The sequence below is a fragment of the Plecotus auritus genome, assembly GCF_963455305.1.
Source record: "Plecotus auritus genome assembly, chromosome: 1".
NCBI classification, from domain to species: Eukaryota; Metazoa; Chordata; class Mammalia; order Chiroptera; family Vespertilionidae; genus Plecotus; species Plecotus auritus.
Genome location: NC_137770.1, coordinates 5,358,981 through 5,378,643, shown reverse-complemented (window position 1 = coordinate 5,378,643; position 19,663 = coordinate 5,358,981). Strand labels below are relative to the sequence as shown.

At 39.3% G+C, this 19,663-nt stretch overlaps 2 protein-coding genes across 8 annotated transcripts in view; one reads left to right on the top strand and one right to left on the bottom strand.

Moving 5' to 3' along the window:
* Positions 1 to 19,663, bottom strand: part of PPP4R4 (protein phosphatase 4 regulatory subunit 4) — an 87,978-nt gene that overhangs the window by 33,585 nt on the left and 34,730 nt on the right. For 4 of the 6 annotated variants that reach the window (XM_080669221.1, XM_080669224.1, XM_080669223.1 and 1 more), the window contains exons 4-8: positions 11,374 to 11,521; positions 10,523 to 10,596; positions 8,381 to 8,487; positions 7,284 to 7,391; positions 2,490 to 2,611 (exon numbers count right to left, since the gene is read on the bottom strand). In XM_080669221.1, the coding sequence (XP_080525347.1) occupies positions 2,490 to 2,611; positions 7,284 to 7,391; positions 8,381 to 8,487; positions 10,523 to 10,596; positions 11,374 to 11,521 (559 nt within the window). Of the gene's footprint in view, positions 1 to 2,489; positions 2,612 to 7,283; positions 7,392 to 8,380; positions 8,488 to 10,522; positions 10,597 to 11,373; positions 11,522 to 14,871; positions 14,965 to 15,103; positions 15,240 to 15,345; positions 15,444 to 19,663 lie in introns of those variants that run through there. The other 2 variants (XM_080669225.1, XM_080669226.1) reach the window with 2 other exon arrangements.
* The window catches only part of SERPINA10 (serpin family A member 10), a 66,790-nt gene that overhangs the window by 45,927 nt on the left and 1,200 nt on the right, over positions 1 to 19,663 (top strand). The window lies entirely within an intron of this gene.

Sequence of the window (19,663 nt, the reverse complement as noted above, 5' to 3'; positions counted from 1 at the left end):
TGACTCTCTCTTGCATCCATCCCATGACTTTCTGCAGCTTTTTGATTGAAATTAAGTTAGCTTATAATAAGTTCTATACAGTGAATTTCTTCACTATTACTTCTTAGATAAGTCTTCTTTAAAATGTTGATTGATTTATTGAGTATGCCTGCTTAAGTCAAAAGTTTCTGATATATTAGTAATACTTAAGTCTTGATTCAAATACTCTTAATTTCTTAGTTATCTTAAACTTTCAGAAATGAATCACTATTTTATTAAGGGTCGGTCTGACAATACTAAGTAAAGTGCTGTAACAGGCTTATTAGTATTATTGTTATTACTGTTACTAGAGGCCCGGTGCACGAATTTGTGCACCAGTGGGGTCCCTCAGCCTGGCCTGCGGAATCAGGCCTAAACCAGCTCTCCAACATCACCTGAGGGGTCTCAGATTGCGAGAGGGCACAGCCAAAGCCACTGGTGCACAATTGGGGCCGGGGAAGGACGCGGGAGGTTGGCCAGCCAGGGAGGAACCACGGGAGGGCACCAGGGCATATCTGGCCCATCTCGCTCAGTCCTGATCGGCCGGACCCCAGCAGCAAGCTAACCTACTGGTCAGAGCATCTGCCCCCTAGTGGTCAATGCACATCATAGCAACTGGTCAACCAGTTGACTGTCTGCCTCCTATTGGTCAGTGCACGTCATAGCAAGCAGTTGAGTGGCCTTAGCATATCATTAGCATATTACGCTTTGATTGGTTGAACAGCCGACCGAACAACCAGACACTTAGCATATTAGGCTTTTATTAGATAAGATTAGAATCACATTTCAGTATCACCTGTACTGTTTGAACTAAATGACATTCTTTAAACAAGCATTTATTTAATTTCTTACAGAACAGACATATTAAGTAACAAGATGAAAGATAAATGACCTCTGAACTTGAGAAAATGAGTGCAGCAAAGAAGCCAAAAACAAAAGTATCATAAGACAGTGTGATCACAGTTTGCATAGCTGGTATAATGCAGGGGTCTGTTAACCTTTTTTGTGAACTTTCTAGGCTTTGCAGTTTATCTCCTGAAACTACTCAACTCCGTCACTATAGCACAAAATCATCTATAGAGAATACATAAGCAGGAGGGCATGGCTATGCTCCAATAAACCTCATTTATAAAGCCAGGTGACAACGGGAGTTGGCCTAGAGGCCATAATTTGCCAACCCCCTGGTAGAAGGAATTTGGAAAGATGTTAGAGGGGAAAATATATTAGAACTGGGCACTGGAGCAGGAGAAGAAGTAGGCTAGGAAAAAAATAGAAGGGAGAAAAAACAGGGACAGAAAGAGTATGTGGAAAGGCTAACGCTCTGAAAGAATTTGGTGTGCCAAGTGAGGAAATAAAGCCATGAATACAGGCTAGGCCCAAACTGCCAATCACCAAGTGTGGGCCGGAGAAGGGGAAGAGATCAAAGCTGATACCAATTTTCTCGTCTGGATGCCTGGGGATGCCCCATTACTAGGACAAGGAGATTCCTTTTTTCAGTCATTCAGTGTGCAGTGCAGTCTGTATGCCTCTGGCTCATCATACAGCCTAAATATTACTCTAAAACATTCATACATAATTATTGTCCACATTGCAATAATCTTTAAGAGGCTCTACGAATTCAGGTAAGCCCGGCAGCGTGGCTCAGTTGAGCATCGACCCATGAACCGGGAGGATATGCTCAGGCTGTGGGCTCAATGTCCAGTGCAGAGTGTGCAAGAGGTATCTGGTCAGTGATCCTCTCTCTTCACTGATATTTTGATCTCTCTCTCCCTCTCCCTTCCTCTCTCTGAAATCAATTGTTTTAAAAATTTGGTAAAATTTTGTTAATCCAAGTCAATGTAATCCTACAATTACACAATAGCGTTTTATAGCTGAGTACCTGATTATTTACCCCTGCAAATTTCATCCTAGCAGAATGGTTAATGTTTACTGATAAACTCAAGTCCAGAATTAGTCAAGAGTCTAGTCATACACTCAGGAGAGAAGCTCACTGTCTTTGTGATTTAATTTGCACAACACTAAGAAATACCTCCTTACCCATTCCCATGTTAATGCCCCATTCCAGATTTCTTCTCCTGTGGGCCATGATATTTCTAGTATTGAAATATTAAGGAGGGGAAACTAATTTAAATATTGCTTTAATCAGGTCTTTCTTGATTAAAGGGTCAATTAAATGAGCAAGTTAAAGGCTAATGACCAAGCCAAATTTCTAGTCCTACATACAAGTCAGTTAAATGTTGACAAGCGAAAAGGGAGGTATGGAATATGCAGCAACAGTGGGCACCATGAGGGTAAGAGCAGCAGCAGAGAAAAGACCATAGGAAGAGAGATGGGAAGGGAGTTTAACATTCATCATGAAACTTAACGTAAGAAATTCTGTCCTGCGCCCACCTTTACTCCTTATCAGTGCTACAAAATCTAGGGGAAAACACTGCTTTCGGAAGCAAAGGTGTGTCCGCATGAAGATTTACCTGTATCAAATACGTCAAGCAGATTGACCAAAGTTTCAAACGCTGCAAGCCGCACACTGCAGCCTTCATCCCTAGAGAGTTCTATTAATTCAGGGAGCACCACACTTTTTGTAAGGTCTGTCCTGCACAATAAGCAATGGAAGAAAATAAATCAAGTCAGTATACTAAAAACAAGTCACTGGGCTAGATGTTATAGGAAATTGGAAAAAATCATAAGATATGGCTCCTGCTCTCTAGAAACTTACAGGCTGGTTGGGAAAGCTTGATATAAACATAGATATTAATATTAAATGCAAAATTATTTAAATCGGGGTGTAGGCAGGAGGCAACCAATCGATGTGTCTCTCTCAGATTGATGTTTCTCTCTCTCTCTCTGCCTCTCCCCTTCCCTTCCACTCTCTCTAAAAATCAATGAAAAAATATCCATGAGTGAGGATTAACAAAAAAAATAGAAAGAGAGAGAGAGAGAGAGAGAGAGAGAGAGAGAGAGAGAGAGAGAGAGAGAAAGAAAGAAAGAAAGAAAGAAAGAAAGAAAGAAAGAAAGAAAGAAAGAAAGAAAGAAAGAAAGAAAGAAGGAAGGAAGGAAATGCTAGTACTATTCTGCTGTCTTGGCCAACCATAAAATGCAGGATCTTCTTCATCAGTATTTAACCTGGAGCAGACAGCTAACCATCAGATGACAACAGATCATAGCCAGCACTGGGGTAGATTTGTACCACACAGCCTGACCCTAGAATTCCTGGTTGGCCATGTGGACAAGCTCACCTATTTATTTCATTCATCTCGTTTTCCCTGACCCTGTATCTTATTCCCTTATGACCTCTTGGAGGGTTAGATTGTAACGACTAGCACCTAAGCTAATAAAACTGGATTTCTACAAAAATAACAGGATCAGGCTGTCCTCAGACTTCTGTTCCATATACTGAAATAACAGAAGAGTTTTTAGTAAAAAGGATTATAATCTAGAATTCTGCCCCAGCCAGGGTGGAATTTACATGTGAAGGCAAGAGAAAAATACTCTCATAAATAAACTACCTTGTGCAATATATAGCCCATACCTACTTCCTGAAAAAAATCACTCCAGTTTGCTAAGAGGAAGTAAAGAAGGAGGGAAATAGTTGCATCCTATATGTGCAGGTCTGCCATGATGCCTTATTTCCCTCGACTTTTAGAATGTGACAGATGGGCAAAGAAAATGACCATCTATGGAGAAACCAAGATGGCGGCATAGGTAAACACCTGAAATTGCTGCCTCACACAACTTCAAAACTGCAACTAAAAGACAAAACGGACATCATCCAGAACCACAGGAAGGCTGGCTAAGTGGAAATTCTACAACTAGAAGGGAAGAGAAAAGCACACTGAGACTCAGAAGAGCTGCAGAAGTAAAGGCAGACGTACGGAGGTGCGCATGCGTGCACACGCGCACACAGAGAGGGCTGGCAACTGAGTACGCGGCTGGCTTTTTCAATCCAGAGGGAGACACAAGCTCCCAACTGCTCTGAACTCCAGTTCCGGGCGAGACTCTGGGGACCCAGACTCATATGGGGAGAAACTGGACTGTCTGGCAGCAGGCGAAACTCGAGGGCGGCTTTCTCTCAGAGGTGCTTGCAGCAATTACCAAGGCACACTGAGACCCGGGGGCCTCTTAGGGCAGGGCTGACGGTCAACCATTGCTGTTTGCTCCGCCCTGAGACTCCGCCCCATCCAAGCTGTGCACAGAGGATTTTGCATATGAATGGCCTGGCCCTTTGAAATCTAAACTTACCTAACAAACTGTAGCTGAGTCAGTGAGACCCAGAACATCCAAAAGAAGGCCCAAGGCCCCACAGCAGCTTGCATTGCTTCACAGCTGGGCCTCATCTGGGCACCTCCAAACCCCAAACAAAGAAGAGGAATCTGCAGATCTCTCTGTAGCTCCTGCTGGGTGGCCTCAGGCAGAGCTAAATTAGCACCTCCTTGGAGATCCAAAAGCCAGTGTACCCAGGGGTCAGAGTAGGACCATCCAGATTACAACTCCTCAGCTCCATAAAGGACACACTCAGGGGGCAGACTCAGTGAGCATCAAAGCCCCACTGAAGCAAGTCTTGCCTCATAAGGGTGTCTCCAGCACAGAAGTTCTCCCATAGTAGACAGAGCTGATCATCACAGCCAATTGGCCTGGAGGTCAATTCCTCCCAGTGATACCAACAACAATCAAGGCTTAACTACAAGACTGTGCACACAGCCCACAAAGGGGTGCACCAAGAGTGTCCACCTCAGGTAACTGGGGAGGCTGAGCCACTGGGCCCTATAGGACACCTAGCAAACAAAGCCACTCTATCAACACAGGGAAGCAGCCACAATGAGGAGACAAAGAAGCAGATCACAAAAGAAAGAAATGGAGGAAAGCAAACTACTGGATATAGAGTTCAAAACCACGGTTATAAGGTTTTTCAAGAATTTTCTAGAAAAGGCTGATAAATTTAGTGAGACCCTCGAGGATATGAAAAAGGACCAACTAGGAATTAAGCATACACTGACTGAAATAAAAAATATTATACAGAGATCTAACAGCAGACTAGAGGATTGCAAGAATCAAGTCAAAGATTTGAAATACAAAGAAGAAAAAAACACTCAACCGGAAAAGAAAAAAGAATCCAAAAACATGAAGATAGTGTAAGGAGCCTCTGGGACAACTTCAAGCGTACCAACATCAGAATTATGGGGGTGCCAGAAGAAGAGAGAGAGCGAGATACTGAAAACCTATTTGAAGAAATAATGACTGAAAACTTCCCCCACCTGGTGAAAGAAATAGACTTACAAGTCCAGGAAGTGCAGAGAACCCCAAACAAAAGGAATCCAAAGAGGACCACACCAAGACACATCATAATTAAAATGCCAAGAGCAAAAGACAAAGAGAGAATCTTAAAAGCAGCAAGAGAAAAACAGTTAATTACCTACAAGGGAGCATGCATACGACTGTCAGGTGATTTCTCAACAGAAACTATGCAGGCCAGACGGGAGTGGCAAGAAATATTCAAAGTGATGAACAGCAAGAACCTACAACCAAGACTACTCTACCCAGCAAAGCTCTCATTTAGAATTGAAGGTCAGATAAAGAGCTCCACAGATAAGAAAAAGCTAAAGGAGTTCATCACCACCAAACCAGTATTATATGAAATGCTGAAAGGTGAAGAAAGAGGAGAAGGAGGAGGAGGAGGAGGAGGAGGAGGAGGAGGAGGAGGAGGAGGAGGAGGAGGGGAAGGAGGAGGAGGAGGAGGAGGAGGAGGAGGAGGAGGAAGGAGGAGGAGGAGGAGGAGGAGAAAAAAGTAAGGAGAAAAATTAGAACAACAAATACATATCTATCAACAATTGAATCTAAAAATCAAGTGAATAAAAAATCTGATGAACAGAATAAACTGGTGAATATAATAGAATCAGGGGCATAGAAAGGGGGTGGACTGACAATTCTAGGTCGGAAAGGGGTGTGGGGGGTGCGGGAAGAGACTGGACAAAAATCATACACCTATGGATGAGGACAGTGTGGGGGGGGTAAGGTCAGAGGGTGGGGTGGGAACCGAGTGGAAGGGAGCTATGGGGGGAAAAAAGAGGAATAATTGTAATAATCTGAACAATAAAGATTTATTTTTTTTAAAAAGGGGGAGAAAAAAAAAGAAAATGACCATCTACTTCAAAATACAAGTAGCTCCTAACCAAATATTCAACCTCATTGTTTAACATCATTAGTTGTCAGAGAATGAATGAATACATATGAGCAACTGCCTTAAGTAAGCACTGCATTACATATGGGTGTGGTACAATAAAAAAGATATAATCCTGTCTTCCAGGTGCTTCATGGTTAGAAGGAAATAGACAGTTATTGAATAATATCTTTGCAAAATGATAGTGAAATACTACTTCTGCCAATGAAATTGGAAAAGTTCATGATAATCCTGAATTATTTGTAAAGTTGCAGGAAACACTTCATGCACTTCTGGAAGAAACATAAACTCAGTCTTTTTGAGTTCTACAATATACATTAAAGTTTTGCTTATTTTTTACCTGTTTTAGTCCAATTTTAGAGAGTCTAAGGAATTAGTTGTTTATATTAAAATGTATGAGATAACAATAGAAATAAACACTTAGCTAATGTTTACAAGGTGTCAGGCACTACTCTAAGCACTTTACATAAGCTAGGGAGATTCTTTCTAGTTATACTTTTAAGAATAATCCTAAATTAATTTTCAGAAAACAAATTTGAGCACACAATGACCTGCCCAATTTTAACAGTGGCAAAATACCAGGTGACAAAAAGATAGAATACAAAAAGACAACAACAGCATGTTCTCTTAATAGGTTTAAACACTGGTTAAAGAACTCAGATCCAGGCAACACAATTAATTATGGCCGCAATGATCCAGAGCCAACCTAGACTTAGAAGACCTATCACCAAAAGTTGCTTCTGAGATCAAAATTAGGGAAATGATTTGTCATAAATACAACTGCACACACAGTTTATATTGGAACATTTTCCCTTCCTAGATTTAGGAGTTTGGAGTGATAACTAAGTAACTTAAGGTGAGAAGGAAAGAAATTAACATTAATTGAATGCCTACCACATTGCTAAGCTTTTTCACTTTTATTTCTTTTAATCCAGACACATCAGGAGGTACTGGTTGTCATAATCATTCTTAAAGATAATATAAACTTTAGCCTTTCATTAGCATGCTTCCATGGAAAACAGAAACAGGATACGCCTGTTTGACTATCCAGAAATAAGAGTGTGGCTTAAGAAATTGAAAGTATACTTACCCAATGCCCTGAGCTATATTTTCTAATTGCCGACACATACAAGATCGAACTTCATATTCTACATCTTGACAGAGTGATTTTACCAAGGGAAGTATTTCTCTTTTAATGCTTAGAGCGGAAAGAAACATGCAAATGGGTGTTTTAGAATAATTAATATTTCAAACAATTATCATCAAAATCTTAGCTTAATAATAACAAATATACTTTAATATAAAGCTTTATAGTTTCCAATGTATTTTTACATAAGTGATTACATTTGGATGTTATCAGTAGCTGTAAATTATGTATATGACTGTTTTTAAAATAATGGTTAATTTTGGATTGGCAGTTAAACATTTAGCTAAGATTAAAAAAAAAAAAAAAACTGCAGGCAAGTAGAATATCTGATTCTACCAAACAAACCATCAACCAAAATGTTCTTCAATTTTATATTTTAACTTTTGTCCTAATTACACTCCATTCCATCTTTCCATTTGGGATTTATCATTTGGGCAGAAAGTAGCATACAAATTATAAACAATCTCTATAAAACCTCAAATAAGATGCATTGTTCAAAACAATGACTTTGTAACTTACAATAATGGAAGGAAGCAGAAAGTCTGTCCCTATGTTATGTGTATCAATTTTTGAAGTCTATACAATAATGCCATTTTATCCTCAAAACTACACTAGGTGTGTGACAGAGTAGATTAAGATGGAAAATAGAAGAAACGTTAACCTTATTTTTTAAATATATTTTTATTGATGTCAGAGAGGAAGGGAGAGGGAGAGATAGAAACATTAATGATGAGAATCATTGATCAGCTGCCTCCTGCACATCCCCTACTGGGGATCGAGCTCAAAACCCAGGCATGTGCCCTGACCAGGAATTGAATCGCGACCTCCCATAGGTCCATGCTCAATTGGTTTTGAAAAGGGATGAGATCAAGAAGAAATGCATCTGAACAAGTAGACTTCAGAGAATTCTATAAAGTGAAAACAGCTAAATTTGTATGCAATGTGGAGTAATACAAATCTATTGTTAGTCACATGGTTATTATTCATTTTTTATCAATTTAATTTTATAAAGTAGACAAAAAGTTAATACAAATACTCACGTGTGGGCATCAAATTTGTTGGTCAATTTTCCTAAAATTTTACAACTAACTAAACGAGATTGGACCGTTTGGGAAAGCTGTGCCTTGGAAACAAGTGGATTCAAAATCTGAAGAGAAAGATTTAGAGAACAAATTCACCAAGTTTTATATATTCTTGACACTAATGTCAGCTATTTTCCTCAAAGAATAGTTTAATGTCCTCAATGTTTTTAAAGAATCTGAATTACAAATTGAAATGCAGAAATTATGGATATTCATAACCTGGATCACCTTGTTTGTCTTCTGGGATATAGATACATATATATTTAAGATAAAGAGGATGACAAATTATATAACTAAAAACAATTATGCACAAAGAAGATTGAATTAAAGCTTATGGTGAAGTCTGCAATAATCTGTAAGCACCTAAAGTATAATTGTGAAATATATTCAAAAGAAAAAAAAGCAAATTAATAGCCAGCTACCCTTAAATAGATTTTCATATTTATTCTGAAGGAATGAAAAACATAAATTATAGGTTCAAATAGATTCTATTAAGTAATTCTGTCGTTTGAATACAACAACCCAAGTCTGATACTGCATTATGTATATGTTGGGCACTCAAAAAATCAAAAGCAAGATAGATTATGAAGAACTATGACAATCAGATCCTGACTCTGGTCCCAGCTCTTTAACTTGTCCAAGTCAGCTTGCTATTTCTCATCTACTTAAAATGGAAATCAGAATATGTCATATGAAGATTCCTCCAAGTTCTAAAATTCTATGACTCTAATAAAAAGGTCAACTGGCTTTATTCCTCTCAACAAAGTAGCCAGAATTACTGAGCACATAATGGTAAATACAACTTAAAAGTGAAATATTTCAAATAAAGTAAAACACATATTTAAAATATTTAAAATCACGTTAAGTAACAGATGGCATTCTAGAGTAAAAACTGCATTCTACCACATACCACTCTTCAAAAAATGTATAAATACAACACATCAACATTACACTGAACATTTAAATGGGTGTAATCATCTAGATTTTTGGCATCAAGTATACAAGCATCCTTATAAATGGTAAATCTTCCCATTTTCAAACAAGTGTTTTGTCCTCGAGAAAGGACCATAAACAGTATGAGGGCAAAGGATGAAGACACTTCATGAAATCCCGAGAGGACATTTTACTGATAGGTTACCGGGTTTTTTCAACAATGACATATTTGAAAGGAAATACATATAGGGATAATGTTCTCAGAATGAAAAACCTTTTCATTACAGAAAAAAATTCCTTTCTAATGATCTTACTCTCTCATCTTAATTTACTAAAGCTTTTAGAGAAGGATGTATTGAACAATATCGAATATTAAAAAGCAAATAACAAATTGGTAACAATATTGGCAATAAACATAACAAAGGACTGGCAACTTTGATAAATAGCACATACAAATCGTAATCAATGATACTCTTAGACAATTCCAAAAGAATAATTAAAAGTGACATAATATATGAAAAATATATACAATAGACTAATTTTTAAAATTCTGACTAAAATGTCATGCCATGTTTGGCCCATCACATTAAATTGGAACACTATTGCTGATAAAAGTCCAGGGAAACAGGCATTTTCACATGCTGCTAGTTAAGACCCTGAAGAATATTAATATTCTCTGACCCAGTAATTTCACTTTTTTGGAAGCTATAGTTAAATCATCTGAAAAACAGGAAAGCTCTATAGAGATGTTCATTACTGCCTTATTTTGATAATCAAATATTGAAACCGGGCTTAAGTGTCTAACAAGTAAGTAAAATACTTCGTAGGTACTGTCAAATGAGTTTGAAATAACATAGGAAAATAATACTAAGTGAAAACCAAATTAATGCTAAATGATCACTAATATGGCCAACAACCATACTAGTACATAGGGGGGAAATCTGCAATGAAAATATATCAGAATGTTAAAAGTGGCTAAGTACAGAATCATGATTTTTCTCCTTACTAATTTCTGTATTACTCAATTTTTCTATAATTACCGTGTTTTGCTTTCAGAGTGGGAAATAACTTTATTCTTTATTTTAAATACCATTTTTATAAAAAGGAAAATTGTAGAGTGACTTAGTATTTACTCCCCAACACACGCCAAAAAAAAAAAAGAATTACCTCATGCCTTATGGTTTCTTTGGGCAACACTTCTATCACAGACAGAAGAGTTTCCAGCCATGCATTGCTGACACCTGATTGACACAGATAAAACATGGAAATTTAATCTCACAAGTCTAGTTTCAACTCAGCCATTATTCACTACAATATTACTTAATGATAAAATGAAATAATAATTACTACCATGGTAAGAAGTTTCTCTATTTTTATTTTAGCCAGTATCTAAAAAAAATTTATATCTTTAAGAATAATATTGGGGAGCCCTAGCTGGTTTGACTAGCCTGTGGACTGAAGGGTCCCAGTTTCAATTCCAGTTAAGGGCACATGCCTGGGTTGTGGGCTCAATCCCCAGTGGGGGGCATGCAGGAGGCAGCCAATGAATGATTCTTTCTCCTCATTGATATTTCTCTCTCTCTCTCTCCCTCTCCCTTCCTCTCTGAAATCAATAAAAATAGATTTTAAAAATAATAATATTGGGGAGCTATCTTTACCCCAAATTGTGCATTTTTGCTGTACAATTATAAACACAAATGCTGTAAAACTTTAAAACTCTAAGAAGAAGGTGTAAATCATAAGATGAACTTAATGGGTCTTCAGCTTTCAAGGATACTGAATTTCGTGGGTTTTGAAAGGAAACAGTCAGGGCTACTTTTAATCAGACTAATGATCAACTCTTGGACAGCATGACCCCATTCAGTTGTCCTCACCAGACTTAACAAGATTCCAAGAACATCATGACCACATGAGTTTAAAATAACACAGGAAAATAACGCTAAGGGAAAACCAAATCAATGCTAAGTGACATTTAGAGCAACAAATAACTACAGGAAGAAGCGTGCCGGGCTCCTGACCTGCATCCCTGTGCTCCACATGCAGTAGAATGATTTGGAGGAAGGAGTGGGCATACGTGTGAATTGACACTGATTCTTCCTGTAGAATGTTCAGAAATGATACTGCAGCCGTTAACTGCATTTCCACACTTGCAACATGCAGGACTTCCTGTAGAATCAGAAAGAGTTTGCTGTTATATAGGTGAGAGATCATAAATTGTAAGTTTTAAAAATCCAAGGTCATAGAAACAAACATAGTCACATTCCACAAATAACTGTATATGACTTCCAAGAGTATGTACGGCCGGCCAGCATGGCTCAGTGGTTGATCCCAATCTATGAACCAGGAGGTCACAACTGGATTCCCGTTCGAGGACGTGGCCGGGCTGCGGGCTCAATCCCCAGTGTGGGGTATGCAGGTTGCAGCCGATCAATGATTCTCTCTCATTGTTGGTGTTTCTACCTTTCTCTCCCTCTCCCTTTCTCTCTGAAATCAATAAAAATATATTTTAAAAAATATATGTATGCTTGCTTTATTTAAGAAAACTATATTAATCTGCTCCTGATCACTTAAGTCATTAGACCACATAAAGTTTAAATGCCTTAGGAACTAATAAAATAACATTCCACTGCTTTATGAATGAAAATTGTAAAAGCACATAAACCTTTCAATAGTAGAATAGACATTTTTGATAGATTTCAACTTCTATTTTGCTATTTGTATTGCACAGTTTGCCGTCATATCTAGAACAACAATATCAAAGCTCAGACAATCACGTGTGTTTTCATTACTTGTATTTCTGGTTCAAAAAATAAACATACATTTTACTTTAAAAAAAAGAAATGCATTTAAGATTTGAAAATGCATTTTCCCCTTTAAAGAACTGACAGGAACATAAATTATCATAAAGTAAACTGCTACTAAAAGAAGAAATTTTTATATATAAGAATGGTTTTTAAAAATTATATTCATTGCGATCTCCATTCACCATTTTTTTTAAATCCTAAATATATATGCAAAGTTAAAGCCTACGTGAGAATATTAGTTTTCAACACGTGGAAAAGTACGAAAAGCTTTCACATAAACCTTTTCAAAGATATTATCTATACTTCGCTAGATAAGAGAGAGTGTGTGTATGTGATATACTCTGTTTAACCGATTCTGGCAATTATAAAATTGAATAATATTTTATAGCTAGCATAGTAAAGTTAGTAGAACAATGTAGAACTGGCAGCCACAAAACAAGGTTCCAGATCTGTGTGTGTGTGAGCCCAATACACTTCACGTTTCTGCACCATTTCCTCATATATAAAACTAGAGGCCCAATGCACGAAATTCGTGCAGGAGTAGGCCTTCCTTCCCCCGGCTGCCGGCACCTGGGACCCGGGCTTCCCTCCGGCTGCTAGCAGGCACCCAGGACCCGGCTTCCCTTGCAGCCCCAGCTTCGTCCAGAAGGACGTCCAGTCTAATTAGCATATTATGCTTTTATTATTATAGGTGTGAATTATAATACTGTCTTCTGAGAGGTTTAAACAGAACTTATATGACTTAGAAACTTGTGTAAATTGAGCATTAAATAAGGCCACTGTACATCCAACTACCCCTCTCTACAACTAGGCTATCTAGTAGGAATCTCGTCTTGGCCACGCCTGAACTGATCTCTTCCAGAACCTTCTTCTCCAACTTCCATCTCGGTAAACAATAACTGACAACTTAGCCCTTCCAGTTGTCAGCCCAAAAATGCTGAGGTCATCCTTAACACATCTTAGTCCCTCACGCCCCCAATCACATGACCAATCCATCCTGATCCAGAATCTGACCATTTATCACCTCCACCATTACCACCTGATCCAGGCTACCATCATTTCCAGCCTGAATTACTCCAATGATCTGTTAACTAGTCCCTGATTCCATCGCTGCCCCTGGAGAGGTCTTGTAAGTCAGATCACGTTGCTTCCCTGTTCAAAACTCTCCAATGGCTTCATATCCCGCTCAAAGGAAAAGGCAGTCCCCTCAATGACTTATAAGGTCTGTTCCCAATCCCCCCTTTTGTCCAGATTTACTCATGGTTGGCTCCTGATCTCTTTCAAGCCTCTGTTTAAATATCACCTTTTCAATGAGCCCTATTTTAACCGGAAAGCCAATGCCTTGCCCCACTTCTCACCTCCCCCTCTACAGGCGTTATTATCTCCATCATCCAACATAGTCATTTGTGTATGGCCTATCTCCCACATCTGGAACAAAAGCTCATGACTGCCAGGATTTCTCTCTGTTTTGTTCACTCCCATAGGCCCTGGTCCTAGCACACAGCAGGCATTTGCTATAATGGCTGGATGACTGACTATCTCTTACCCTTTCACCTAAACTTTCTGCTGTTGACGCTCTCCCCTTCACACACATTATCCGCATCTCCTAACGAGTAGTTTCAAGAGATTTTGAGGTGAGTCCTAAAGATTAGGGATTGGTAGAATTAGACACAAGGCAAAACAAAAATGGATCACACAGAAATGCATTCTCAGTCTTCTTACTATCATGTCAACAGGAAGTGGCCCTGCCATCATCTACCCCAGCATCTCTGTGGCCATGATAGACCGTGTACCCAGACTCCTTGGTTCAGCCTGGTGGGACCACTGCCACTCACTGCGCTAGAAGACCTTCTACAGCATGTCATTCTCCAGCAGGAGAAACAAACTCAGAATCCTCAAGCATCTTGCTGAAGGCCAGCGAGCTAGGAACTGGCAACTCTAAGCCTTGTGTGCACGATGCCAAATCTAAGCGCTGAATTCTTCCTCTCAGGTTCTGCACTTCCACTCACCGCTGATAAGGCATGGCTTAAGTCGATCCTAAGCCTTCCTGAGGTGGCGTGGGAGATCTGGCAGTGTCACTGTGGCCTATGTTTATGAGGTATGGTAATTCCCAGAGACCTATCAAACATTAGGGTGGTCGGTTATTTAGTTAGTTAGTTAGTTAGTTAGTTAGTTAGTTAGTTAGTTAATCCTCTCCAGAGGATATTTTTTTCCATTGATTTTTAGGGAGAGTGGGAGAGAGTGAAAGACAGAGAAAACATCAATGAGAGAGAAACACATTGATTGGTTCCCTCCTGCACGAGCCCTGACCAGAGCTCAGGCTGGGAATGTGCCCGCAACCGAGGTCCATGCCCTTGACCGGAATCGAACCCGGGACCCTTTGGTCCACAGGCCAACGCTCTATCCACTGAGCCAAACCGGCTAGGGCTCGGGTGGCTGATTTTTGTTTTGTTTTGTTTTAAACTTTTGTATCGCATGCACAAACATTATTTTACAAGTCTTTTCAACCAACAGTCAATTATGGATCTTAACAGTTATTGGCTGAAAGAAAAAGAAAAGAAACTGTAAGGCAGAAGCAGCAACTGGTCTCTGAAATCGGCCTCCCGCATCTCCTTGTTTTACTGTCTCCAGAACAAACATAACTCCACACTAACAACCTGGATTTGGAAAACGTTTTCAAGAGATTCTGTGTGGCCGAGAGGCATCACTCACAGGTTTCAGAAGCACAGCTTTTATTTAGAAACATAGAGTACTTTGCGAAGAAAGATGAAGAGAAACGGTGAGGGCCACAGTGTACATGGTTCCGGTTCACATGTGGCTGCTGCTTTAAGTTCCAAGAGAGGTGATTTGGCACCCTCTTGAAAAGTCATTAAAGTCCTGGGTGTTTACGTATGCAAACGTTATGTACAAGAGGACACGAGAAGCTCTCCAACTTCTTATCTTCTTACTGCGTTACTTAGTCTTCACTCCCGCAGCAACATTTGCCCCAACTATTTTGCATTTAATTTTCGAAAAATCCTCAAGTCTTATCAGGATTTGGGTTTTTCTCTTGTGCTGACTTCAACATCTGGGACTGTCCACTGTTAAGAAACCAGCACAGACTAAGAGACTTTATCACTGCTAAAAGCCAAGTGACTTCTAAACATGTCTCTCTGAAACATAGTACAGTAAGAGTTTGATACTTACCGGCCAGTATTCTCCTCCAGTCCCACCTCTGGACCAACACAGTGAGATCCATACTCTCTGGGTAAATAAGTGTGCATCCTCATGGGCCTTGGAAGACACTGAAAAGTAAATTCCTCTATTGCTTAAGTGCATGCCTTAGTGCCAGTTACCCTTCCTCTACGACTACGGTATAGCTGGCATTCCAACCTGAATCCTCAGAAATGAAATGAGAGCGTTTACAAATGAGTTCATGATCCATTTCCAAATTTCAAAAGCTATTCTGGTTCTAGGAAGGGAAATATACTAGCCACTCTGTGTTAAATTGATTCTTTAGCAGTATGAATGGTGGAAGAAAGCATTTTGCAAGATAATGTAATGCAGTCCTTGAGTAACAAAATGATACTACGGTGGTGTGGCAGAGAGGAAAACTGCTCTGTCTCCAATAAACCCACATTCTATGCATCAAGAAGAGAATTCTCTCTATAATACACAACATACAGAAGCAATAAATAAATCATTGGCTTATTTCAAAGAGAGCAAATATTTTAGATGCACGCATTTGGAAGCTAGATTAACTGGTAAACATGGTGCTGGTTAAAGGTAAAGGAGCCCTAACATTATAAAGTATCCTGGTCTATTTTTAGAAATAACACCACTGATTATTTTGAAATTAAATAACAGGGGTTTAAGTATTAAAATATTGAAGATCAAGGACGTAGAAAATATTTGAGGATCATAAATGTGGGAGTTTTTAGTAGCAATAACAGTGAACAGCACTTTCACTATAAAATGGTAATATTTATGGAAGACCTTAAAACTGAGTTAAATATGAATAATTGGAACATGCCAACTCTAAGACACTTTGAACAATTAACTACGACACCTCATTCTTTTCCTTGTCACTAACTGCCACGTTCCCTCTGAAAAAAGTGGGGGGGGGGGGCCAAAACCGGTTTGGCTCAGTGGATAGAGCGTCGGCCTGCGGACGGAAGGGTCCCGGGTTCGATTCCGGTCAAGGGCATGTACCTTGGTTGCGGGCACATCCTCAGTGGGAGGTGTGCAGGAGGCAGCTGATCGATGTTTCTCTCTCATTGATGTTTCTAGCTCTCTATCCCTCTCCCTTCCTCTCTGTGAAATATCAATAAAATATATTTTAAAAAAAAAAAGTGGGGGGGGGAACTAGTCAACAGCAATGAAAGTCAAACTCAGAGAGAAAATAAGGTGGACAGTCAACGGAATAAAGGGGATACGTTTTACTCTTCTATAAATCTGTACTTCAGTGACTCGCAAGGTTCATGAGGAGGTACAAACAGAAATATTCCGAAGATCTCTTTCCATTAAGGAAATACCAACGCCAGTAAAACTATCACATGACTATGTAAATGTGTAATGAAGTATCCGCCGTGCAAAATATGACAACACCAAACAAACACATTTCAAGACAATGACTTTGAAACTGAACTAGCTAGACTACTCTGTTATTTTTACATATAATAAAGTAGAATCATGTAATTTCATAATTTCAGCTTAAAAGGTAAACAGACAGTAATTTAAAATGCTGCAAATAAAAGATGTGCATATCAAAGAAATGTCTATTTATTGGATAAAATAGCCCTAAGTAACCATTTCAAATGATCCATTGTAGCTATATTTAATTAGTTAAAATATTTTAGAAAAAATTATAAACTGTTTTCTGGGGTGGGGAGCATTATAAAGTATGGCAAATTTCTATAAGCAAGTGAAAATAGGACTTTCTTTGCAGTCATTCTGAAGCATAGTAACCTCCGTCTTATATAAAAACTGCTGCTTGAAATTTTAACCCAGCTATTTTGGCTTCTGTAAACACTTGCTTGCTTAAATAATAGGGAAAATAAGACTACTCCCATTCCAGAGAGGCCATAAACTATGCCCCAGACAGAGTTGTCAGTGCTGGCACCAGGCCAGGCCTTGAGATAGGGTCTCATGGCCCCTTTCCAGCACACAGGGCTTCTTTCTCAGAAGGTCCGGAAGTCTCATTCCAAATTTGGGAAATAAAGGACTAAGAAAGATATAAATAGGGAAAGCTTCCTCCATGTTTTCGCTCAGAATTTGAAAGACATTTTTCTATGAGCCCACGGTGTAATAATAATAATAAAGTGTAACTCCATTTCTCTAAGCGTTACTTGGTTTTTCTCTGGTCTTCTGTAACAATTCAATGGTAATTTCCCCTCCTATCCTAATCTTTCTCTAATGAAAATCTAATTCTGATAATATAATTTTAACTTCAGTTATAGCTATGTTAAGTACCAGCACTATACTAAGTGCTCTGGGAAATTGCTTCCCTACTTTTGAGGGATTCCTGTATACATATTTAAATATTCAACAAATACTTATTTAGTTACATTCAAGGCACCGTGCTAGATGCTGGAGACTTAGCTACAAGCAGGACTAGCAATGTATCTGTTGATACTGTAATTACAACAGTGACAAGAGCTAAGGATGAGAAGTACAAGATGGTGTTAGAATACCTAATGAGTGGCCTGATCTCTTCTGAGGCTCATAGAGAAGTAATAAACAGAGAAAAGAGAGAGAAACAATGAGACAAAAGTTGGAATCGAGAGGCAGAAAAGCAGGAAGAGTAAGAAAGAACGCACAGCACTGAGAAGTCAGGAGCAGGGCAGCACCTTCAGGAACCGAAAGGAGGTCAGGGTGCCAGCAGCACAGTCCGAGGAGGGGCGGAGGCTAGTAAAACAGACGGAGCCCAAACGGTAGGGCCGTAGGGGCGGCAAGCAAACGAATATTCAAACTGTATCTTAAATGCTTTGGAATATCATGCCTATTATAAAAATAAAAATGAGTCAGAAAGCAGTGAGGGAGGGTGGGTGGGAGGGAGGCGTGGGCAAGGATCACTTGAGAAGCTATTGCATTTACATGAGCAAACCTCAGAGTAGCTGGGACTAGGGCGGAGGCGGTGTTGGGGAGAGGTGGACGGGTTCAGGAAACATTTAAAGTATAAAATAAACAAGATTGTATATGTGAGTAGTGAAGGAAGAGACGGTATCTAGGATGACTCCCCAAATCCTGGCTTGGAAACCAGAGGAGTAACAGTGCTCCCCATGGGGGGAGCGGAGGAGCAGGTTAGGCCAAGGGACACTGAGGAAGCCCAGAGTCAAGGGGAGCTCCATTTGGACTTGTCAGCTGTGAGATGCCGTGGAGGCATCCAAATCGAGATTAAAAACAGGGAATTGTATTTACAGATTTGACCGCTGAAAAGGTCTGATATAAATAAGAGAATTTTTATTGGCTAGAACGAGATTGCCTACAGAGAAAAGATGGGCCGAAAGTGGAGATCGGCTACTGTAAACACACTTTCACCTCAGCGAAATAAGAGTGCTGAAGATCTCAAAATTCAAATAAAGAGATGCATTAGAAGTGCTTGGCAGAGTACTTAAGTTTAAGTTTTGGACTATTCCTAACACGTCATTAGAAAGCAATCTGCAGGCTAAGGATGATGACAGGGTATGGAGGGGGGTGCAGGTGTACGTACAGAAACATTTTGGGTTAATATTGTTTTGATATTAAATCAAGAAGAAAAAACCAAAAGGAAAGGGAACTTCCTCTTTCAGTAATGGCAGAGCAGGTAATTCTGATCAGCAATCCTGATGAGGATAATTTTAAAAGCTTGAAAAAATATACAAATCAGCTGCATAAAGCATCTGGAAATGAATAAGGTTACTCATCCAAAAACTAAAAAATTACCCAACTTAGATTACCCATCACTAGCAAGATGGCCCATTACTAGCAAGATCACCCATTACTAGCACGATTGCCTGTCTAACAAATAACAGAATTCCAGAAAGGTTAGCATGTAATGTGGGGCCTGTCTTTTTCCTCTGGGACCATCTGCTGATTCTAGAAAAGGCTCCTTAGTGGCCAAAAGCTTAACTGCCTTTTTTAACAGCCCCTAAGAAGCGCTGGTAAGACCCTGGGATGGGATAAGGGCCATCCATCAGCAAACGGACCTTTGCAGGGAGAACGGCCCAGCTTCACATCATCCAACACCTAAAATGGCTTACGTGTAGCTGTATATAATGTCTCAAAACATCTTTTCTTATGCTTATTGGCCAGTTTCTTATGCTTTATTGCTAGTGCAGTTAAGAGGCTGCCAGAAGACAAAATATTCCTTTCTAGAAGATATCACCCTGGGCCTCAAACTATTTCCACAAATAATTTATTGAACTCAAGATCAAGCACACAATCAATAATATCCAGGCACATGAAGAGATAATATGAATCAGAACTAGCAGAAGCAACAGAAAATAGAAATGCACCCACAGGGGCTCCAGGTATTGGTGTATCT